The following is a 23615-nucleotide window of genomic DNA, read 5'->3' as shown; positions in this document are numbered from 1 at the left end:
ACCAAATGCACAGCTTAAGGTTCCTCTGGTACCTTTAAGGGTTGGCTGTTAAATGACAAAGTTGCAGCAGAAAACACTAATACCTCCTGCTGTTATCATCTTTATCATCTCCCTCAGTTGCCTAATTTTGACATGACTATGAATGATCCTCTGGGGTCAGATCTCATCCTTACCACCACTGCGGTACTACACAGCTCTGAATTAGCAGACCCTCAAATGTACAACAGTGCTGCCCATTTGTCTAACCACACTTACACAGACCATGCAATAGTAGTGCTGATGACTCTTGCATTGACTGGCAGTCATTACACACAGGCATACTGAATTGTACAGTGTGAACCCTGGCTTTCTTGCAGGCTGCCTCTCCCTTTACCCTTCCCCTGAGGTCAGAAGACTAACTTAAGCAAATCATGTCCTCGTTCTGTGTTTCTTCTGAGACAGAAGAAACACTTGCAAGGGTGGAAGCATGACTTTGTCTCCCCAGGCTCCAGAGAGCTAAATCATCAGGGCACAACTGCAGAACTTTTGCTTACTGCCACAAGCGGGTGTTTTTTGTAGGGAAGTATGTACTAAAAGCATCTTTTGGGAATAGGAACATGACAGACATTATTTAGCATTTAAATTAGTATGGGTTGCATTACATTTGTTAACGGCTACCTTTGAGAAACTAAATAAATGGGAATTTGATCACAGATTTCAGTGAGGGTATAATTTCCTCCCGGGGAAAAACCCAATCATTCATTCATTTACAAAGTATATTAATACTATAAATAGTCTTACTAAAACTTTAAGAGAAACATTTTACAATGACAGCTACCTAAACAACTAATAGTTTGAATAGCTGAATTTGTATTGACTTTTGGAATCATGGCTGAAGTAGACATCTATGTTCTTGGAGCAAGCAACTTAGAGGAAAAGGACTTCAATCTCAGCCAAGCCACTAATTCATTATGTAATCTAAAGGAAGTCATTGAACTCTCTTTGTCCCAGGTCGCCCTCATGAAAAACAGATGTTGCCCTTGAAGAAATTTTTCCTGGGAAAATAATTTTTAAACAGACACCCCACCCCCCACCCCAAACCCCACAACAAAAAACCTGCAAGCAAAGAAGTGACATGGTCTGGCTCCAATAATGTACAAATAGAGCTATGATACAATGAAGACATCCACTGAACTGTAAATAAAACTTCCCAGAAATGGGCATCACAAATTCAGAGAGTAGAGAGCGCAATCCATATCCAAGCAGGGACTAATAGACCAAGCAACACTGAGTGAAAACCACAGTGCTAAGCCCACCCTTTCACTACTCAGGACATCTCAGGTGAAAGAGTGAAGACCATTCTAATCCTTTCTTGACTTACAGTGACATTCATAGGACTGCACATAAGTAGAATGTGGAACATTAAAATGTTTAATTGCACTGAAACAACTGTCTGGACTTCTAGATGAAAGGTAAAGCTACTACTTAAAGAAAAAAGCCACAAACACAAGCACCTAGGCCAATGGTACTTCTCACTGAAGTTTCTAGCATCAATAGTAATTGAGACTTAACTGAAATAAACAAAAAAAGAACTGAAAGAGAAACCTATGACTAGAATTAACAACTTTTTCCAAAAACCACATTTGCTAAGAAAACAACTATTATATATACAGAACATACTAACATACAGTGGCAACTGACCAATCTCAAAGTTTGTTTTATCTTAGTCAAATTCAGTTTTCCATTTTAGATCTAGATTGAAACTGATCAAAAGAAGAAAAAAATCAATTATTGATCTTAATGGTTTACCACTCAAAAGCTCACACTGTGAGCTCACAACTGTGCACCAACATTTTCATATAACATGGCAATGCATCTGACTTAGCTTGCATTAATGGTGTTTTGCACAGAAACTGACACATTTAACAGCAGCAGAGAAGTTAAGCAAGAAGTTCACTTCTTCAAGGGAACATCTATTGAACCACCAGTCAACCAAAGAGGAAGAGACGAAAACTTCATCACTGACAGAGGGAAGCGATAAAAGTAGTAACACAACAGAAATATCCTACAGAATACAGAAAGGTTATATGAATAAGTGCTTTCCACCACCAGTTCCTCTGATTTCCTACCAATAACTATGTTATGATAATAGCTCTATTTGTTAAACTAAAAATACTTTATTACTGAAAGCATTGCAACTGGAGACTAAAAGAAACAAGGAAATCTTAGGAATAGAAAAAAAAAATTGCCAGTATCAGATCAGTTATCAGTGTTCAACTATCTTAAAGATTGCACTAAGCATATAAGTAGTTACAGATTGTTCAACCTGAAGGATTTACTGTCCTCTCATTCTTCATCTGTCTAGACTAGCAGGAGCCACAGGCACACACTGAAAGTTTACAAAGACTAGCAGTTTTCATGCACTAGGGCTGTCTTGCACCTCTGTTTTAGAAACTGAGCAACAGGATTAGAAAGGAAAGTTTTAAATTTATGACCAGCCAAAACAAGAAGTACCACACAAAATATGAAAATGTTATTTTACTTGGTTTTTGTTAGATCTAAATGATGAATTGTAAACCACCATCCTTTTAAACATCTCTTGTGGCTGCAAAAGAAAGAAAATTGCCAAACCAGATATTAACTTTTTGCTGTTAATAACTATCACCTACTCACAAATAAACTCACTGCTTTTCTTGCACTTCTAGGGACTGAATCACACTTGCACACTTGTTACTGCTTGTTCCCTATACCATTTCAAAATGAGAGAACACACACAGTGAAATAGTACTGAATACAAAGAGGAAAGAATTCTAGAGAAACTACATAAATAATGCACATTTCCATACCACAAGATTTCTTAAAAATATTTTCCATGACTCCTTTTATCCCTAATTTCTACAGAACAGTGCTGGGCTCTCTTCTCTATGATTTTGAAAAAAATAACTGTTAAAACCCACATAGACAAAGTGCTAGACAAGTAATTTCCAAAATATTGAGAAGTCATGATAAATATATATTACACATTTAAGATTTGCTCTCCTACCATGGATTTCCTATACTGAAAGGTGAATTTCATTACTAAGTTCCTCATGAAGTTGATAAGCTGAAAGAAAAGATATGTCTATTTGGGCTCATCCTGAAAGAAGCAATTACTTAAAAATCAATTACCAGTACAGGTTCATTCTACTTAAAGAAAAATTCCTTCTGAATTTAAATTGACTTATTTCTGAGTGGTCTTGCTTCAATTTCGGTATCTACAAGTAATTTCACAATATTGATTAGTAACTACTGTTTGTTGTTTTTTTTTATTGTGTTGGGCTTCAGTGATTTTAATCCCATATTGATTCTGTATTTCTTTTGCTTCCAGTGCATTAACAAAATGGTACACTGTAGTTTGGAATCACTTAAAACACAGAACCTCTTATTATGTTACAAAAATTTCCAAAAATCAAATGGGCTAAAAAAACCCCCAAAACCCCAACCTTATACACCCCTTACAACTCTCCAGCCTCCATTCAAAACCCTGCATCAAATCAGGTAATGTATTTGAGTCTTCTGAAACAAGAACAACTTTCTACAGACTAAACGATGGTATTTACATTTCCAAACTCAATTTGCTTTAAAACAAATTACTATATATCAGTTTCACTACTGATTCTATCAGTGTCCTATAGTCATACCATTACTTGGAAAAACATATCTTTTCCCAAGTTGATGAGAGATTTGTTGTCTGCATTTAATTAATACAATGACAGAGGTTTTTTGTCTTGAGGGACTTTTGGGCAAACCTGGCAAGATTTTCCAGAAAACTCTTCAGGCCCTCTCTAGCCACTTAGAAAAAAATTTCCTTTTCAACACAGACGGTTTTGGTATAGCTGTGACCAATAATAACTGAAATTTCCAGTCACAGCACATCTTGCCACACAGTACCTAAGCACCTGTCTCAGGTCCCTTGACTGCAGTCCTGCAGAATCAGGCTTCAAATCTTGCAAATTAGAGGAAAGCTTAAACATTCATTCTTCCTTTAGAAATGCTGCATCCAACCACAAAGCAGCGAGGAAGGAAAAATCTTTAGTAGCAGCAAGTGCATCAAAGTTTTCTAACTCACACAACAGGATGTTTGTGATAGTTGGGATAGCAGAGGCTAATGTCCATGTTGGTTTTACTTCTCTGAAAACCCTACCACTAAATCATAACAATCCTCTCCTGTTTTCCGAGCCAAAATTTAATTAGCTTTGCCACCAGTGTATTCCAATTCACTCTAGTACAGCAGTTACAAACAATTCACACTGATTTTGACCCAGAGCAACCCTCAGCATTCAAGGCCACACTCAAAGTTTAATCCTCACCCACCATTTTCCTATTTATAAGTGAGAACAATTCCATTTTCAAGAACTGTTCAAAGACCTGGGAATTGTCACCTGAATTCAGTTAATATGAAGACTTAAGTCACAACAGACACTTCACTGTTCCTATCTGGCCCAACTACCTTCCAGGTAACAGGAATATTTTACCCTTTCTTGCATGTTTAATTTATTCTTATGTTCATGCTTTTCAGCTACTTTATTAGTGAATTGCTAAAGTATAGGCTCACTTGATTAACTGTTTGAATCAAGTAAATCCATCAAGATCAGTTTCTAGAGTTTGGTACTCTGGACAGCTAAATTCAGATAAAAACAAGGTAGAAGAAATTATGTGTGTTATGTCTTATTAAGACATAAAGACTAGAATTCTGTAAGGTGTGTGAAATCTACCAAGACAAGAAATAGGGTAGCAAAAGATACTTTTCCTTTGGTGATACCCCCCTTCACTAAGAGAAGCCGAACCAGTCCTGTACCTGAACCATTGACTTAAATAAGGACCCCTCTGCAAACAAACAAAAAGCATTCCTTCTGCATGAAATCAAATTATAATTCTTATACATTTCTGGGGACAGGCAAGTACCTTCTTGTCTGTTTCATCATACACTGGCCTTTTCATTTTTTAACTAACAGAAGTAGACCCCCACTTCACTTTGGTACCCATAGAAGCGTTACTCCACATACTACTGTGACTTTAATGCAGGACAGAGCTACAATGAAGTCATAAATGGAAGTAAGAGGTGACAGCTCTACAAAACCAATTTAAAGACTAATGTTTCACTCAAAGTCCTATCAGAATATTGCTCCCACTGAAACTGTGATCTTCCGAATGAAGATGATTGACAACTGAAACATTTTAGCAGACTTGTGATTTGGAAAATGTGCATGCATGCATAACAAATCATAGAAATTTCCCTATGGAGGTGGATCTTATTGACAATTTCTCAAACTAATTGTAAGCAGTAACAAAAGAAAAAAAGAAAACCAAACCAAACAACCAACATTTTCAATTTGTACCAAGACCGTCTGAACACACATAAGGGTATTATCAGTTTTGCAGACTAGTTTACATTTGCACACAGGCATTTATTTTCAAGAGCTAGATTCTATTAACTGCAGAATATGATTTTACTCTGTTCACTCCTCCCCTAAGGAATTTCATATTGCTTAGAGATGCTGAATTACTGAACACAATCAAAATGAAAGCTCCAATGCATACAACTGAAGGAAATATCTGCGCTGGGGGTATTTGAATTTATTTTTAGCTCATGTAGCCTTCTCTTGAGCAACTTATAAAAACTGCTTTCATTTATCATTTCAATCCATTTATAACATGGAAGTTTCAAGATGACTATGTCTGTGGGAAAACTGGTTACTAAGTACCACTTAAATTTGTTCAAACTTTAACAGGGGGGGAAAAAAGAACAAGAGTATCTAAATTATTAAAGCAGAAAATGACAAAAAAAATCCATTGCACTTTAATGAAAGACAGCTATGAATATTACACACATCGTTTACTGTCAGATACAGCATAAGCTTGTACTTAAATAAATGAAATGCAAATGTGATATTTTTTTCCATCACTTAGAAAGCTCACGTTGCAATACACTGTCTTGCTTATATAAGTGTATATATACACACATGTCCACACACATGCATATAACAGACACACAACTCTAATTCTAACACCATAAATCATGATGACCCTCAAGAATAAATACTACTAATTGGTCCACCACCTATTTTGGATGAATTTTCAGGGCTGTCACTTGGGAGTTATTACCTGTCAGAGCAGTATTTCTCTTTTTGTTTTTTTTTTCAGTACGCTTTGGCTCACTTTCCCCTTCCTTACCACAATTCCTGAAGAAGCTACATGGTTGGTCCTAAAATACTTAACCTAAGAGTTTTCTCTTCATTTACATTTGAAATAGAAAAGAAAAAAAAAAAAAGAAAAAGAATCTGATTGTGAGTCAACTTTGCAGGAACACTGCGTGACCAGTGTATCGGAGTCTAAGATATGACAACACATGTTTTTTTCCTCTGGAAATGAAATGATGAGATATACATCTACATTTCAAGTATGGTCATGACTATTTACAAAGGAAAAATACAGTGTAGTTAATTTTTACTGTTTAATTTCTGACAAATGAATTCAGAGTTTATAAAAATAAAAACCAGCATGTGAATAAATGAAAAATAGCATCTACAAAGTCTAAGGCTCTACACTGCTCTGGAATTATGCACCCCTGTATAAAAATTGTCACTAAAAGTGACTTCTAGATAATGGGGGATGGGGAGAAGGAAAAATACCCTTTTGTACTTACCATTAGTGATCGCTTGACAATCTACATGAATTTTAGTTAGCAGAAGATGAGACAAGAACTGATTCTTTGAGTACAAGTCAAGAACAAATCCCACAGTACTATAGCACTCGGAAAAAGAACAATAAAAGGCTTACCAGAGCCTCTGATTTGATTGTTGGCCTGACCATAAAGTTTGGGTCAGGATGCAGCATGACAGGCTTAGAGACTATTGATACCCCTGGAGGTCGTTGGGTAGGTGGACTTGGAGCAAGCTGCTATGGGGTTAATTTAAGAAAATTACAATTCACAACATAATTTGTGCAAATCCAACATTTCATCAAGATGCCTCAATTCTAATAGTTTATGGTAATCAATTTAATGACACTAATACAACAAAAGGCTTACAGAATTATTTTAACTAAGACTTAAAAAGTCAACAAGCCAAAACATAATTTCTCTTTCATCCAGATTTCTCTTGCTTTTTCCCCTAAACTTTGACTTCACCACCAAGATTATGGAAAAATCTCATCCCTGCTTTTGGCATGTATCCTGTAAAGGCAATGAACTTAATGAGAAACTACAGAGGAAAAAAAATAATGCTTAAGTTGAGTATAAGAACATAGTGAACCTGAAATGAGATTTTAACTAATCTGTGGCTAAATAGATATTTTAAGATGAAATTCACCAGGACTGCAGCAATCAGCTTTCCGTAAAGAATTTCAAGCTAACTTATCTTGACTTAAGAGCAAGGGTTAGTTACGCTAATTACCTATCCTTGACTGTACAGATACCCAGAGGCATCTAAGACCTAATCATCCAGCACGTACTAACCAGGTTGTACACTTCTTACTCAGTCAAAACTCCCACTGACGTCAAGCATAGTTTTATTCAAGTTCAAAACTGAGCCCTGTGGGTTTAGTTTCTGACTTAACCTCAGCAACTCTCAGCACACTCTTGTCAATGTTTCTCATAGGAAATGTGATGTATTCCAGATATCATTCATATAGTACAAGCTGTATCCTCTGAAATTATTTGAATTGCTTCCAGCGGATTTGTTAAGCCATGTTGTTGGTTTTTTTTTAAAGGGGAGTTTTTGGAGTGGGTTTTTGTTGTTGTTGGTGGTGGGTTTTGTTTGTCTTTTTTTTCCCCTCCTTTTTTAAATAATTTAAGAAAAAAGTTTTGGAACCAGATCTTTCAAAGTCCCTGTGGATATCCCTCAAAGAACATTGTTCCACACTGCAAAATGTATCGTATCATTAAGCTTTCTGATCTTAGAAGAATCGGCAGGTTCACAGATATCAACTTGTTAAGGTTGCACGAGAACCAGATGATTTCTTCTGCAGTTGCACAGTTTAGAGACAGACTTTTCTAGAGTGCCTCAGAATGGGCAAACCTGACATCCAGCCATCTTGAATCAAAATCAGTGCAAAGAGTTATCAAACAAATGTTGGTTCTTCTGAGAAGCTTCCTTCTTAGCACTCATTATGTTTAAAATATAGTTTGGTCCTAGTTCCTTTTGTCTGTCTTGGCAGAAGAACAAAGTATATGCTCCATGACATACAGATATCCAGAACATGGATATCCCAATATCCAAACATGGACTGTATGTTGCTGAAGTGCTGAAATATGAAGTCCTCAGACCATATAGGAGTCACTTCCACTACCTAGTATTACGTTATCTTGTTACAGAGCAATGGATCCGCACGCATAAATGCAAGTGCTGAATTTTAAATAAGCAAGCCATGCAGAGTCAAACCCTTGGCATTTCCTTGACATGAGCATTACATAGGAAGTTCATAAAACTACAGTCATTATTAACAGTATATGACATACCAGTGGATTGCTTGACACAGAAGATACTTTGCCGCCGTGGGAGGTGTTTCTTACAACCTAAACAGTAACAGACTTAGTACTGGGTTCATATGAAGTATATAGCTAATAATAGTTTTGAGAAACAGATCAATTTATACCAGATATTTTAACAGTTAGTTGTCAAGAATGTATTTGACAGTATTTCATTCCTTTTTGGCTGGTATTTGTTCAAGCTGAATTTAAAATTAAATGATCTGGGGCGGGGGGGGGGGAACCCACCAACTTAGCAACATAGAGGAGATTTACCAGTTTGATTAATTTTAGAAAAGTACACTTATGGGACAACAACAGTTGTCTTATTTTTTGCTTTAGCAGGCATAAACACAAGATATTTAATCACTGACATCAAATAAACACATTGCTTCTGCTTATCTGTGGTGTTAAAAACCCACTTTTTAAAAAGCAGCAAGGATAAATTGTCCAGCTTCTGATTTTTCTTCCATTTCTGAAACCACATCAGAAATACTGAGTTATCTACTTACAAACAAAGCAGCTTTGGCTCAGTATTAATGCTTCACTAAGAGGTTAGTTCTTTCCTCATATACACGAATTATATTCAGTGAAAAATGACTTACCATTTTTGAAGGCTAGGTCGTCTTTTGTTGTTGTTACCTGATGTATTTTTCTTTAATTATTAACGTCTTTTCTCTAACATATTTAGCAGTGAAAAACTGCCAGAAACATATTTTGTAATATATGGGTTTGGGGTCAGATCCAGTATGGCAGTTCCTATATTACTTATTATATCTGAATATTTTCTATTAGCGTTAGGAGAATGTATTTCTCCTCTGAATGCTAGCACTTTGTACACTTGTGTCATTTCACATAATTTTTATTTCACAAAGAACTTGGGAAACCTGTTATCCATAAGAACATCTGACATCTCCATTTCAGTGGATCTATCATACCCTTGGCACTTCAAACATAATAAAGGACATAGTTCGAGCACTATCAGAGGTCTGCTTAAGTTTATAAGAAGAGATTCATAGTTCACATTAGGGCAATTATTCACATAGAAATAATCTGCAAGTTTCCCCTGAAAAGTGATGAATTGGCATATCCTTCCCCACCCAACCAGAATCATGCAAACATAAAGCCTATTATTTCCAAGCAAACATGCAAAAAAAATAATTAAAAAATTAAATCCAACAATGCAGTCAGTCAATCCATGCAGAAAACTGTGCAGGAAAGAAGTGACCATATGGGATCCTCTTCTGCTGTTCGAAACAAATAAGAATCTTTTGCCACAAAAATGAGTACGTGAATCCCACTACAGTGCTTAGCAAAGGGAATTGTGATGCAACAGCCACCATTTCTCTCCTAAAGTGAGATCTGGCACAAGATTTCTTATATTTGATCCTCTTTTGGACTGAAATTGTAATAAGGAGAAAGTCAGAACATTTTCTCAAAGAAATCCCTAACTCCTGTGTGTGCAGCAAAAGTCAAACCTGATTATCAGCTCTTGTTCATTTAAAAGTATTTTACTGGTAATTTATGAAGTGTTGATATTTTAAAAGTTAGAGCTTCTGATTTTAAGCTAATTTTCTTTGTCCACAATTCTCACCTAACAAATCAATTTGGTAACGTTTAAAACACTTTCACAAGTCATTTTCACTACAGGGATATTTTTGTCAACTGTGAGTTAATCTGCTGCCTGCCATTGCTTTTTTTTTTTAATCTTTAAACACTCAAGTCCAAATTGTCTTTTTAGCTGATACGTTCTGCCCAAGATACCTGCATGTGGTAGTGTTACAATGTACATAGGGAGGAGAGAGCATAACCCTCTGGACTTAAATTAAAAAAAAACCAACAAAACAAAAAAACCCAAAAACAACCTCTCTGGACTGCATTCACTACTATGAAGCATTGAAACCATTCCTTCTTTTAACATTGCATATGGCAGATAGGTAGATCCAGTGGATAAAGTGGGTGATGGAGTAGGGGAGGAAAGCCAGGCAGGGGAATGGTAAAGGCACATGCATCTGAACAGATCATGAGGTCACCTGGGAAGCTGGTGTTACTGCCAGGGCTGGACCTCTTGAAAGTGGAACATTTGATGTAGGAAGCGGATGAGCTGATGATGCTGGAGTAACAGTGGGGGGTGGTAGCGGAGACGGTGTGACACGTTGTTTAGGCTTGTCAACTTCATCTAAGTTTATGTCATCAAGATCTGTGGTATGAAGCTGCAGGCCACCAGCAAAACGCCGCATTGATGTGGCCAAAGGAGAAGCGGAAGGACGTCCACTTGCCAACTATGTGCAACAGAAAAGAAATCTGCCTTAACAGTTCATCTGCCTGCAACAGCTCTGAAGAAATTAGTGGCAAATCTTAGGAACATCACTCAGCCTAACTGCTCCTGCACAGGAAGCTCCTGGCTTCTCCCACACAGAATATACATAAACTTTTTCTCTGAAAACCTTTTTAAAAGCACTTTACTTCTAAACTGGAAAGACAACTGGAGTGCTATGACACTAGGCTTGGCTGTTGGGGCAGGAGGGATGACACACAAGAAAACCCCTCAAAAGACAACCAGAAAACCACAACTGCATGGAGTCTTCAGAAGGTAAAATCATAGGACAAATCACAGATAACACAAGTCTTGCCTCTCTAGCTCTTATGAAGAGAAAGCAAGAATTGCTCCTGCAATTATATTATATAAAAGGTGATTATATAAAAGGAAAGTAATTGAAGAAGGGCCCTGAAATTCCATGCCTTTAAAAAGGGAAAGGGGCTAAAGTCTGTGGTAAACATAACGAGACATTAATACACATGAGAAAAGTAAGCTTAAGCAGCTCTCAAAACAAAGTTTAGGGTGCTATGAAATTCAGATCCTCAGGAGGTTCTGGACCTTCTAATTTCTGTTAATCAACACCAGATGCATGCTGGAGCTAACAAACTCCAGAGTTTGAACATAACAAGCAGCTCACCCAAAAAATAAGGTTGTGTGTGCAAAGAAGGATTCTACATATGCTGTTAGAGTGGCTAACTTTTCTTTTATCAGTGAACAAACTGAAGTATTTAAGAAAATCCAGTTGATACTCTTTCATTTTGCTATTTTGTAGACTCAGCTGAGGAAATACTTGAGATGAGCTGTCCTACAGACACATGCATCTCAGTCTAATATGACAATACTTCCCTCAAGTAGATATCTCTGTTGGCATTCTTTGGGATCTCCTTATCTGCCATACTCACCCCTTGGTACTAAAAACCAGGTATTTCATTGGCAGAGGTCAAGAGATCTTGACTGCTCTTACACTTAAGCAGCAGTTCAAGCCTGTAGTACCTGAATATTGTTCAGCTGCATTTATCTCTCAGAAGCATTTTGGTTTTGTTTTATGTGAGTTTAACTGCTTAGGTAGTTTTCTAGAATTGTAATAGAATATTTATATGTAATGTAATGTAATAGAAGAATTGATGGAGCAAATACAACAGAGTGCTTGTCTTAAATCAGGGTAGAGCTCTGGAAATACAACAGTGATTTTAATCTGTAATGTTCCCTTTTACTTTACAAAGTAAGTGGGACAAAGACCTACCAGAACAGAGGCAGCCAAAATCGGGTAGCGAGAGAAAACTCAGCATAATCATTCCACTGTCTTAGAGACCTGCACTGAAAGAGCCACATGGATCTGAGCCTGAGATCAGGAAGAACAGAAGACCAGCTGCTTTTTTCAGAGCAGCTCCACATTGACCTGAAGGAAATTCATGCAAGAGTGTTCCCCAAGGGTCTCCTTTGTGGTTGCAATTTCTCGGGGATCCCAGGGGAGTTCAACAGATTGCAGTGTTCCTCTTGAAAGCAGCTGTGCTTGGAAGAGAGCCAGAGCAGCAGGATGGTGGGAAAGCCTCACTCCACATCTAGAACCATCAGGCTCTAAGGCACAATCACTATCTGCAACTCTCTTCTTTTAAGGGGACTATTTAAAAAACAAAACCAAACCCTGTTATTTGGGAGTTTCTTATCTTTGTCATTTTCTTAACCTGTAGCTTTATTCCATGCAACACAAGGAAGCATCCAAGAGCCCATCGTCAATCACGTTCTTATTTTCATCGGATACTAAAAAAACATGGCCGGGTATTCTAGTTTCAGTTTTATTGTTGGTAGCACATCCCACCTAGGCCAAACAGCTCACAAGCCAATAAAACTGTTAATTTTGTGGTGATAATATACTTAAAAAGGACAAAATAAAACCAGTTCATTAAAATAATAATTAAAAAAACCTCAATAAAATATAGGAACAGCAAATTATATAGATTGTAATTTATCAATTACTGACATTTTTTTCCCCTCTTAGAATGAAGGCTGAGAGGGAAAGGTCAAAACAGACTTTTCTCTGGTAAAAACCTGTTGCTTTTAGGACACAACTACTGAGTTATTTAGAGCTCATGCAATATATGGAGAAGCCAGAATTTTACCTCAGGAGACTCATTCTCCACAGAGGAAATCTGTTCTAACCGTGTCTGACAAAGTCTTTCCACCCAGTGCTGCACCTTTTCTGATTCTTCCAGGTCTTCTCGTTCTGTCTCAGATACCTTAACCATAACATCAGTGCGTGAAAAAAAGTTATAGGTACAGTTACAATACAAAATGTTTCAAAAGTATGAAATGCCATTTAAATTAGTTTTAAAACTAATAATGCTGTTGAGAATGATTTCCTATTCTGCTGTCCTTCATTAAATTCATCACTACACATGGACACTCATTAACTGCAGAGGTATCTTCATTTGGGCAAAAACTGACTGTAGAAACAAGCAAACATGGGAACAGAGTTCTGCAGTGAAACAGCAATTTTTTAAAACTTCATTATCTTTGAAATAATTAAACAAGTGTCCTGCTAAGATAATTGCACTAAAGATTCAGCTCATTTTCTTTCAATATAATTTTGCACTTCATAGGAGAACACAACATACCTCTTGTACGAGACGATTTATTTTCAGTTGTTTTTCTTTCTCCAACATTCCTTCTTTCTCTTTGGCAAGTTTTTGTTCAAACTCCATTTCCTTTTTATTCTTCCTCTGTTCACACAGACTGTCACTTTTTGACTTCTTTCGCTCTTTCCCTTTCTGGGAAGTTTTAGTGGTTTCATTTTTCTTTTTTTTTTTTCCAATTAAGCAAATTTTTACATCAGCTAAAGACACAGCAAACTTCAAGCTTGGTACATGAGTGCCTGCCTTGAAAATGTAATTAGTCTGTGCAAGTATGGGGATGGTCTTTTAAAAGAAAATCTGAAGTCCATTTCCCCAGCAATTTGCAGGAAACTCAACTTTATTTGGAGTGCTTGTGGACATTAACATAAGTTGGACAAGATCAGACAACTCAACTTTTTTGCTCCTCTGCAAAGTTACAACATTAGGGCACACAGGCCCAGTACAAAACTTTGAATATTCAAACAATTTTGGTTAGGTCTTGATTTGCCATCGCTCTGTTCTGGCATTTTTATCTAAATACAAGACTGACTGCTTTCAGGTGACAGATGCTCATGTACAGGTAGATGTGAATATTCTATGCATAAAACATCTTCATGCATATGCCCTAAAACCAGCATTGCCTGCCTTAATACCACTGAAATAAGCAATTACAAAGGAAAGGCTTAGATCAGTGCAGAAGCTGAATTACTCCCAGGAAAGAACAGTCCATCAAGAAGGCCAAGTAGCTTTTATGAGCACTGGATAAAATCTGCTCAAGTGAGTGAACTAATACAGCACAAAGCAACTCTAAAATTTTAGATGTAGAGTGCAACCAAAGGTGAAAACTACATAGCCTTTTTGGAGCCTCTGTTCCTGTTATTTTCAAAGTACATCCTGCTCCTTATTTCTACTTTAATGATGTCACATTTCTGCCACCCTCTTCTGTTTGTACTGGTATTGGAAAGCCCATGTTCTCCTTTTATTTATGAAAAAGTAAAAAGGAGGAGCAGCTGGCCACTTATTGTCGATTACTGCCTGTGCCCAGAAAGGCTATGCTTTGGGTTTGATTTTGCTCTGCTCATTATCATCAGCTACTAACTCTTCATGGTGGTTAGGGGAATTCAAAGCATGAACATGCTTCACTTTAAATAGCATTATTTGTCTTCCTTCCACCTTTTACATGTAATATTGATAATAAACCCTTGGAAAACAGACATTTTCCCTGGCAGCCTCAAAAGATAATTCTCCGAGGCAAGTAGTTAATCAGAACTTTGTACTACTGAATTCAGTGGGATATTTTCTATTGCTTCATGGTTAAGTGGAGTTGTTCTTGGGAAAAAAATAAAAAATAATAAAAAAATCAATAATAGTTGGCAACAAAAATTTAAAAAAGTTTAAGTAAAAAACCAGTCTAGCTTTTCACACTAATGTTTTAACATAAACATAATTCTGTTGGCATGTTTTATTCAGGGCTAATTAGTTTGTACGTTAATAAGAATTGCTGATATTATCTTATCTTCTAATAAATTAGACGATACATTTAGTACTACATGTAACATCTAGCAGGTCAGCCGCCTAGGTATCAACATTTGAAAAATTACTGAATTTAAAGGCACACTAAGCAGTACACAAACAAGCCAAAGTGTTCCAGAACATGAACATATATCAGACAATCTTAGCTGCATTCACTGCATTCAGATACAGCAGGATGAGTCACCCTTTCCATCCATTTTCCCCATGGATTCAGTTTACTTCCTATTATAGACATTTTTAGTACAGAATGAAATTTTGTTTTTAAAACAAAACAAAATATCAATTAGCAATTTGGAGTAGGATGAAAATTCATCACTTCGAGATTTAAAAATATTTCTGAAAGCCAAAGATTAAAAATACGTCTTTTCAAGCTTCTAGTCCACACTGTGCAGTAGAGTTCAACAGGAACTGGGTAAGATCTTCATTACTGTATGAAAAGGTATTTGTACACTCTATAAACTACCTTTGTCAGCAGCAATACAGAAGATCACCTATTTGTGTGAAGAGATTGAGCTTTCATAACATGTATTTATAGTTTTCAGATAGATATCCTAACTGTACTGGCTTTCACACAAGTTACAGATCCATGTTGATTTAGAGTTGCTAGCAGTACAAAATGGTATCAGAGTGTACCATCATTTCCTATTCTCTATTAAGGTGAACATGCATTTCCTGTCCACACAGAAGGTTAAAGTAATAGTCCTAAATGGTGACACAAATACTTAATCTGTCAGACACAATCCTGACCTCCTCAGAAACCTTGAGCTCTCAGAAGATAGACATACAAACTCTTTCTTGACATTTCTACCCCAGTTCATGACCATCAGCCATCACAAAAAAAACCCCATCACCAACACACAACACAACCACAAAAACCCTATAATATGGCTAATATACATTGAAAGAAATAAAGAGAATAAAGCAACAGCAGGAATAAATTATTAAACTCTAATAATTTGAAATTGCAATACTTTAGCAGCAACTCTACAGATATAAAAGTATTCTATCAAGCTTAAAGATTTTCTTTTTTTTTTTTTGTTTTTTTGGTTGGTTGGTTGGGTTTTTGTTGGGTTTTTTTTTTTTCCTTTTCCTTTCTTTTTTTCTTTCTCATTCTGTGTGATGTACATGCCTAAAAGCCTTTTGCCTTCAGCACTCCTCTTACTGGGATATTTGCAAAGGTCTAACTGGGAACTGCATACTTGATTCCCATTGAATTTTTGTCTCTACATTTTCTATACATTATTCTGAGGACTTTTGGAGAACATAAAGACACGTACTGCCCACCTGTACTGAACACTTTCTGCAAAGTACTGACATATAATTCCCACTGCAGCTGGCAGAACTTGAAAAGTCCAAAGTATTCAAAAGGACAAATTCCTAGGCAGATGCATCCCAAACACACCTGAATTTGTGCACACATTAAAAGAAAAAGTATTTGACTATAAAGAATGTCTAGTAGTAACAGAGAAGAAGAAGAAAAAAGAGGAATTAAAATTCAAATGCACAGCAAACAAATTTACATATCAAACTTTGTACCTTGCGGATTGTGGGAAATTTTCCTTCATACCGATAAAACCATCCAAAAGCTACAAAAGGTAAAGGAAACGTGGGGGTTTTTTTGGAAGAAAAGTCAAGGACTGGTTCACATTCAGATCAGTCCATGGTAAAACATATAACTGACTAAAATTTTTTTAAAAGCACAAGACCAAAGGTCTGATATTATATGACAAGTTCTTAGATGACTTCTTGATCAATTGTGCTAGTACATTTAGTCATGTTACCCTTATTTTAGTGATACACATTTTATGTTAAACAAAGCAAATGCAACAAGTAATCTTCATACAGAACCATACAGCCATATGCATTGCTAAGATATCTAGGGTCACAGTCCTACTTTACACTAGTTTTAACAAACCTTCTTAAAATGAAACAGGTATTAAAACTCATTTGAGCTTGTGGCAGAACACAGTGGCGTTTGAGGAGACAAGAAAAGCTCCATTTCCTAGGATAGAATATTTCAAGCCAAGTACATAGAGTATTACAAAACACATTGCTAAGTAAAAACATACAAAATAATCTGTTACCATAGTTTTATATAAGAAACACCAATAACACACACAGCTCTCAATTTAAGCCACTTTTCTGTAGGATTGATAGATTTTGTATTTGTATCAAGGTATCTTTAGAAAGCAATGACAGCAACAACGTCATACCCTAGCAAAATCGAATGATCAGTTCAGTGTCAGGACTGACTGTCAGGAGGAAGTGAAACAGGAAGAATCTGAATCAGGAAAGGAAGCTAAGGCTGAGCTGCAAACCTGTTTGTCCTGCTTCATGATCACTTCATCCATGTCATCTGTTTCAAGTTGGTCATGTGCAACTCCCTTTAAATCTACTAGAGAAACAAAGGAGGAAAGGAGTGAGGAGACAGAAATGACAGTCTCACTGGAGGTTGCCATGAAACAAAAAAGAGATCACCAATGTGTGACTAGAAGTTTCCATGAAATAAAAAGTTAGCAACAGGATATTCTTCCACATAATAAAAAAAAAAAAAAAAAAAAAAAAAAAGGTCCTGCTTAAATCAAATCGGTTTCCAACCTCCTCCAACCCTGAAAAGCAGTTAGTATCTGCACATGGCCAATTAGTCTGCTGTGCTATGAAGGGAACCTGCAGACGTAGGTGGCTTTTCCTGTAATTAAACCATCAGCAGTTCTGGGATATCTGGCTTCAAAAAGAAATATCAGCCTTCTACTGTGCTGTCACTGGGTCAAATGCTATACAGAGAAAACACTGTCCTGAAGAATCAGAAAACTAAATGGATGAAAGAGAGTTGCAGAAGAAACATTTCTCCATCTCAGTTTCTCATCCATGAAAAGTTACGTGACTTCCCCAAAGTCACACAAAAAAATAACGTAATCAGGTTAGAAACTGACCCAGGTCTCCCTTAAGTTATGCAATAAGCACTTTCCACTTTTTCCTTTGTCTAATACCACTTTAGCACACTCTTCACATACTATGTGTAGCTTCCAATTTAGCCAATTAAGCTCCAAGGGTCTTAAATTCCTTTGGACAACTAAGTCAAACTTACACTTCAGGGCAATTCTTCATGGAAAAGTTGCAGTGTAAAACAGTACCTCCTCAGACTCTAGACTAATTCTGAAGCAGCATGCCCAGTGATATCAAATCAATTTTCAGTGTGTGCAGACTACAGACTGTTTGTGAAAGATTTGCTGCAATGGATGAAAAGAGGAAAAAGACAGGAAAAAGGAGGACAGGAGAGGAAAAACAGATATATTCAGTAAGAAAAATGATAGTAGGAGAGGAATAGAAAAAACAAAAAGTAAGGAAAAGGTCTTTCAAAATCTACAAGTAAACCACACTTGAAAAAACAGGATTTTTCTTCTACTCTGACAGATGATCTATTCAAGATATTAACAGATCTGCTACTACACACAGCAACTCATGGACAGATGCCTGAATTTTGCAAATTATTAGAAATGTGCCTAGCCTTCTCACAATTAGGTCACTAGGAACTGATTCAGAAGTTCTGATTGCATGCTTTTAATTAGTACATGCTTACATGTTTGCTACCCAAGCTCTTAGCATACAAGATTATTTTTGCACTGGTTGTAAATATCATTATACCATCATCATTTAATTTTCAAGATAGTTGTCAAAAGAGCATGAACTGAAGAAAGTGATATGCAGAAAAATGATGTGGTAAATACTTTAGCTGGAGAAGAAATAAATTAGATATGAAAGGCATGCTGGCAAGAAACAGATTTGTCAAAAGATCTAGCAAAAACACTTAAGTCGCTGATTCTTAAGAATCTTTGATTTTTCTTTTTTGTTTAGTGTCTCACTGTTCTTTTGCAACAATGATTTCTGTTGCAATTTTTAATGACATTTAATATATTAAGTTGTTTACTCAATTAAGTTAACTCCTCCTCATGTAAGAGAAGCAAGGGAGCTTCAAGACATTCCTACAGCCCTCAAAGACTGCCAAAGTAAGAGAGGGCCGAGATCCTGCTGAAGAGATGAGGGAGAAGATCTTTAGATTTTTCTGAAAACTAACCATTGAATTAATTTCCTCCAAGCCAAAAGCAGGGATTCCATATCTGTCTTTTTTAGTTAAGAGCAAGCAGACAAAAAACCTCAAAACCATAACCTCCACCCTCTGTAATACACTGATTTAGAGTAAGGGAGAAGAAAAAAAGGTAACAATAGGAATAGTACAAAGTGCATTCATTCACTCTAAATAAGACTGCAAATCTAGTACTCGTTTTCTACCTTCAAACACTCCACCTCCCAAGATCTCTTTTCAAATATAAAAATGATGTTAAATTATTTGCTTATATGATTAATGCAGAAAGCTCAAAGCTAATTCCAAATGAAGCAAAGCCAAATGCTTGTCTCCCCTTCGTCATACCTTCATTTTGAAAAATAAAAAAACCCAGTAGAAAAAAGGCCATAAAGCCTAAAATATTTCTTATAAGTAATATTTTCTTCACCAAGATGAAAGCACTCCTATGTATATAACTTAGCATTTGAATATCAGCTTATCCACATGGACATAAAAACATAATTGCACAGCATATAAAAAATGCAGCACTGCTTCCATTTGGGCATGCACTGGAAATTAGCACAAGTCTAGTGACACAAGAACTGCTCTGTGAAAAGGTTGACAGGCAAAACACTGAACAGAAACAACATGGAAAGCAAGGCACCAAAACCCCAAACTAAAGAGGCTGATACTTTAAATGATTTCTTAGTGAGCTTTATTTTTTCTTCCTGCTGCTTCTTGTTAAAAAACATGACTGTTTGAGTGGATGTAGATTTTGCTAGGTACCTGTTAAATAAGAGCTATTAAATTAAACAATCATATGCTTTCAGCCTTCTGAAAATAACCAAGTCATAGCTAGCTTGGCTTGGACACACACTGGTGATATATTCCATACAGCTCAGTGATGTGTCTGAAACAAATACTTTCCCTAGGAAGCAGACTGAAATAAATTACTTACTTCTGTGTTTGGAATGAGGGGCAGGGTGCACTTCTGCAGTCACAGTTTTTAGAGATTTGGGAGGTTCTTTAGGACCCCAGTCTTCTTCCCACTCCTTTTTAAATTTCTCTTCCTCTGCTGTTATCCTATAGGAAAAAAATGCAGCTAGGAATTCTGACCATAGAACCAGCATCATCAATATAAACTCATTACAATTATTTAGTGTTGTATATGTTTGTTTTTTTCCTCTTTAATATAAAACACAATAAACTGCCCCTTTCCCCAAAACAAATTCCTTTCATCAATCTGTTTCATTTACTAAGCTACTAACATAATTTGTAAAATACAACGTAACTGAGTAAAATATTCTTATTTAATATTGAGACTTCTAAGGCCAGTTATATAAACACCTCCACAAATATTAACCCCAGAGTGATACACTGCAATACTGACTATTACCTTAACTGAAGCCAAAAGCCATCTCTCCCCTAATAATTCTTCATTTTTAGAACTGGGAAATATCCATTAGAAAAACAGTCAGTTTTAGCTAAAATACCAAGTGACAGAATATTTACCACATGCCTAAATCAGATGTTACAATGTTAAATTATACCTCAAGAGTGCACGTCTTATTTCTGTATCTTATCTCCATTTGGATGATAGTTTCCTAAATACATAATTCTAGGCTACACTAAAAAGTGACTCTTCCCCAAAAGAACTAGATACTCTTGAGACACAAACCACAAAATTCAGCATTCTAGGGGAAAAAAAAGAAAGAAAAAAGAAAGAAAAAATTGTCACGCTTCAGGACAAAGCAGCTCATAAAACAAGTAAATTACCTAGAAGGCACCTAGAAACATACCATGATCAAAAAACCACATTTTGAAGGAAAATTCAGCAAATCCCAAGTATGTCACAAGAGAACTACCATATAACCTAATGGTTTGTAGCTTCATATACGGTGCCTTTAAGTGATCTAAGATCTATTCTTGGCTGTAGCCTGTCTTGAACTTGTTAACTGATATATGGTTCAAAAACTTACCAGATCTTAGATATATATGATGCTATTCATACTTGGATTATCTTTTGCATCTCTAAATTAGCTAAGGTATATTTAAAAAATATCCACATGTGGTCAAAGCACTATTATATCAGCAGCTGAGGTCAGTATTTAGATTTGGAGGCATAGTCAATAGCAGGGAACATTGGACAGAATGTTATTTGTTTTTACATTTTCTTTTAATTAAAAAAAAAATAAAAAATGGGGTTACAATGTAACTTGAAGTACACAGAGTTAAGGACCTCTGCCATTTAGGCACATTTGAAATTTCTTCCTAAAATGTATGCAAGATACTAATAAAGGGCACAGTGAATCTATACAAGGAATTCCTGCAGAAAGGATTTTAAAAATAGAGCAAAGGGTCATCCTCACAAACTGTTAATATGGGAAAGCATTACATTCTAGTGAAACTGCCTGCCTGCCATTGCTTATTAAACCTAAGCTTCAGATTAAATCAAAGTTGCTATACTACCATCCTCCCTCCTCTTCACCAACAAGATTGAGACAGATTTAACAGTTTGGATTGTAATATGGAAAAGCTTAATAAGTGCTTGAGCAGCACTTGGAAATTACACAACGCAGTATAAAGACTTGGTAGACCTTACAATGAGCAGCCCTCAAGGCAGCCTGATCATGAAAGTCCTCCCTGAGTGAGTAAAGATGCACTTAGTTCAGAAGGATATTGCAGATACCAAACATTCATTATAACAGACAAGCCATCTGCATTTGGAGAATGGAATCATTCTTCACCTGTGATGGTCTGCTTTTACAGCAGCTTTCCATGGCTATTGCAGCAATTTCTACAGTAGGCCACAATAAAGAACAGGATTTTACCTATTCCTCAGGAATTAGAAAAAGAGAACGTGTAAGAATTCATCCACGTGCTGCAGTAGAGCCCATGGCAGGACTGTCAGAAGATTCTTCTCTTGTGACAGCTAGGGAATATATTCCTTTTTGCACCTCACATATTCAGAAATCCCTACACTTTTTCTATCAGAGAATTTTAGCTAATACAATTACATGTAAAGGGACTTAAGTGAACGAACATGAATTAAAAACTGTTTAAGATGTCAAAGGTGCAAAGCTGAATACTTCAGGGTCAATCTTAGCTCTAAAAGGATGCATAAAAACAGATATTGTGCAATTTCACACTATCTTTCATGCAATTTCCCAACATCATTTAGAATGGAAATTAATTACTGTGATAACAACAACATATTATACTGATTAATTTTAAAGTTCCAAATGTAGAACAATGCTTAAGTTACATTTATAGTACTGACTTTATTATAATACAATCTTTGAATGTGTCTAGTTCCTATAATCACAGATTTTTAAAACCAGAATAGACTGTGATAATAAAAATCAGATTTCCTGAATAAAATAGGTTATAAGAACTTCCTGCTTTAGGTGCCACAGTTTTAATTTAACTAATTCTCTCCTTAGAAAAGCAAAAGCCTACTTAAAATTTATGACTGAAATTTCTACTCAAGATGATTAGCATCACATAGTCCATATTTTAGTCTAAATCTACACAGCTTTTGTTTTCAGAACGGTCTGATAGACTGAAAAGGCTATTAAATTCCATACTGTGTACACTCTTACAGATAATGAACAAACTACCTGTGTTTTGTTTTGTTTTTTTAAAAATATAAGCTAAGTGGATAAGTCATCAAGCCCCTGAGTATATGCATGTTTTCCAGCTCTTTAGTCATTCTCCTATTTCTTCCCTGATCCATTTCCTTGCAATATTAATTTCTTTTTTTCTGTTAGAATTAGATGTAGTGGTTCAGTGACAACAGAGTAAATGACTTCTGAGACACAGAACTTCCTTAATCTTAAGTTTCTCTATACATTTATAATATATTTTTAAAATAAGCACTCAAATTCAATTTCAGATTGAATTTATTATCACCATAATCCTCATGTTTTCAAGGTGCTGATTTTCAGATCATTTCCTTTTCCTTAACTGTGGTGTACTTACTCATATGCACTGGACCCTACATTTTGCCAAATTGAAATATTACACAATTTTATTAGAAAAGAACATGCAGAATGTTTTCAGTCAGATCTAATATATAAAGACCCTTTTTCAGGCAGCATATTGCCTATGTAAGCTTTTTACTTACTGCTCTATTTCTCTGCGATATCTCTCTTCTTCCTCTGCAGCCTTCTGGGAAATCTCCAGTTTTCTTCTATAATAAGAGGAATTAGGACACCATGATAAAAATAGTACTTTCTGAGTAAGAACTTGCACAAAGTGTGTCAGCATATAGTTAGTAAAAGATATGGACAGTAAATACATATGCATTTGGGAAAAATGCTCCTTTTTAAAAGTCATCTTTAAGATACCAAGGGTTCAATATACTTTTGTAGGAACCCTGAGGACATTCATGACCATCTGGATAAGGGCATATCATCTATTTAACTCTGTAAGTCACTATCTGCTTCTGACACAGTTCCATAGTGTGTTATTGTAAGAGTATAAAATTTGTAACTGTCCTGCTAAAAATAAAGGATGAGGGAATGGCATTGGGAAAATAACTAATATCACACTGAATCATAGGGGTATGACAGTCAGGGAACAAGGTGACCCTTCTATTCA

At 36.0% G+C, this 23615-nt stretch overlaps 1 protein-coding gene across 4 annotated transcripts in view; it reads right to left on the bottom strand.

Annotated features, from left to right (window-relative positions):
- Positions 1 to 23615, bottom strand: part of USH1C (USH1 protein network component harmonin) — a 52347-nt gene that overhangs the window by 7184 nt on the left and 21548 nt on the right. For 2 of the 4 annotated variants that reach the window (XM_049821010.1, XM_049821012.1), the window contains exons 13-15: positions 23140 to 23205; positions 19972 to 20096; positions 17269 to 17345 (exon numbers count right to left, since the gene is read on the bottom strand). In XM_049821010.1, coding sequence (XP_049676967.1) covers positions 17269 to 17345; positions 19972 to 20096; positions 23140 to 23205 — 268 coding nt within the window. Of the gene's footprint in view, positions 1 to 6798; positions 6919 to 8476; positions 8534 to 10518; positions 10768 to 12925; positions 13043 to 13420; positions 13574 to 16486; positions 16537 to 17268; positions 17346 to 19971; positions 20097 to 23139; positions 23206 to 23615 lie in introns of all 4 variants that reach the window. The other 2 variants (XM_049821013.1, XM_049821011.1) reach the window with 2 other exon arrangements.

Source organism: Accipiter gentilis, chromosome 17 (assembly GCF_929443795.1).
Source record: "Accipiter gentilis chromosome 17, bAccGen1.1, whole genome shotgun sequence".
Lineage (NCBI taxonomy): Eukaryota > Metazoa > Chordata > Aves > Accipitriformes > Accipitridae > Astur > Astur gentilis.
The sequence above is the reverse complement of the archived record's forward strand: the minus strand, read 5'-3'. Positions and strand labels throughout refer to the sequence as shown.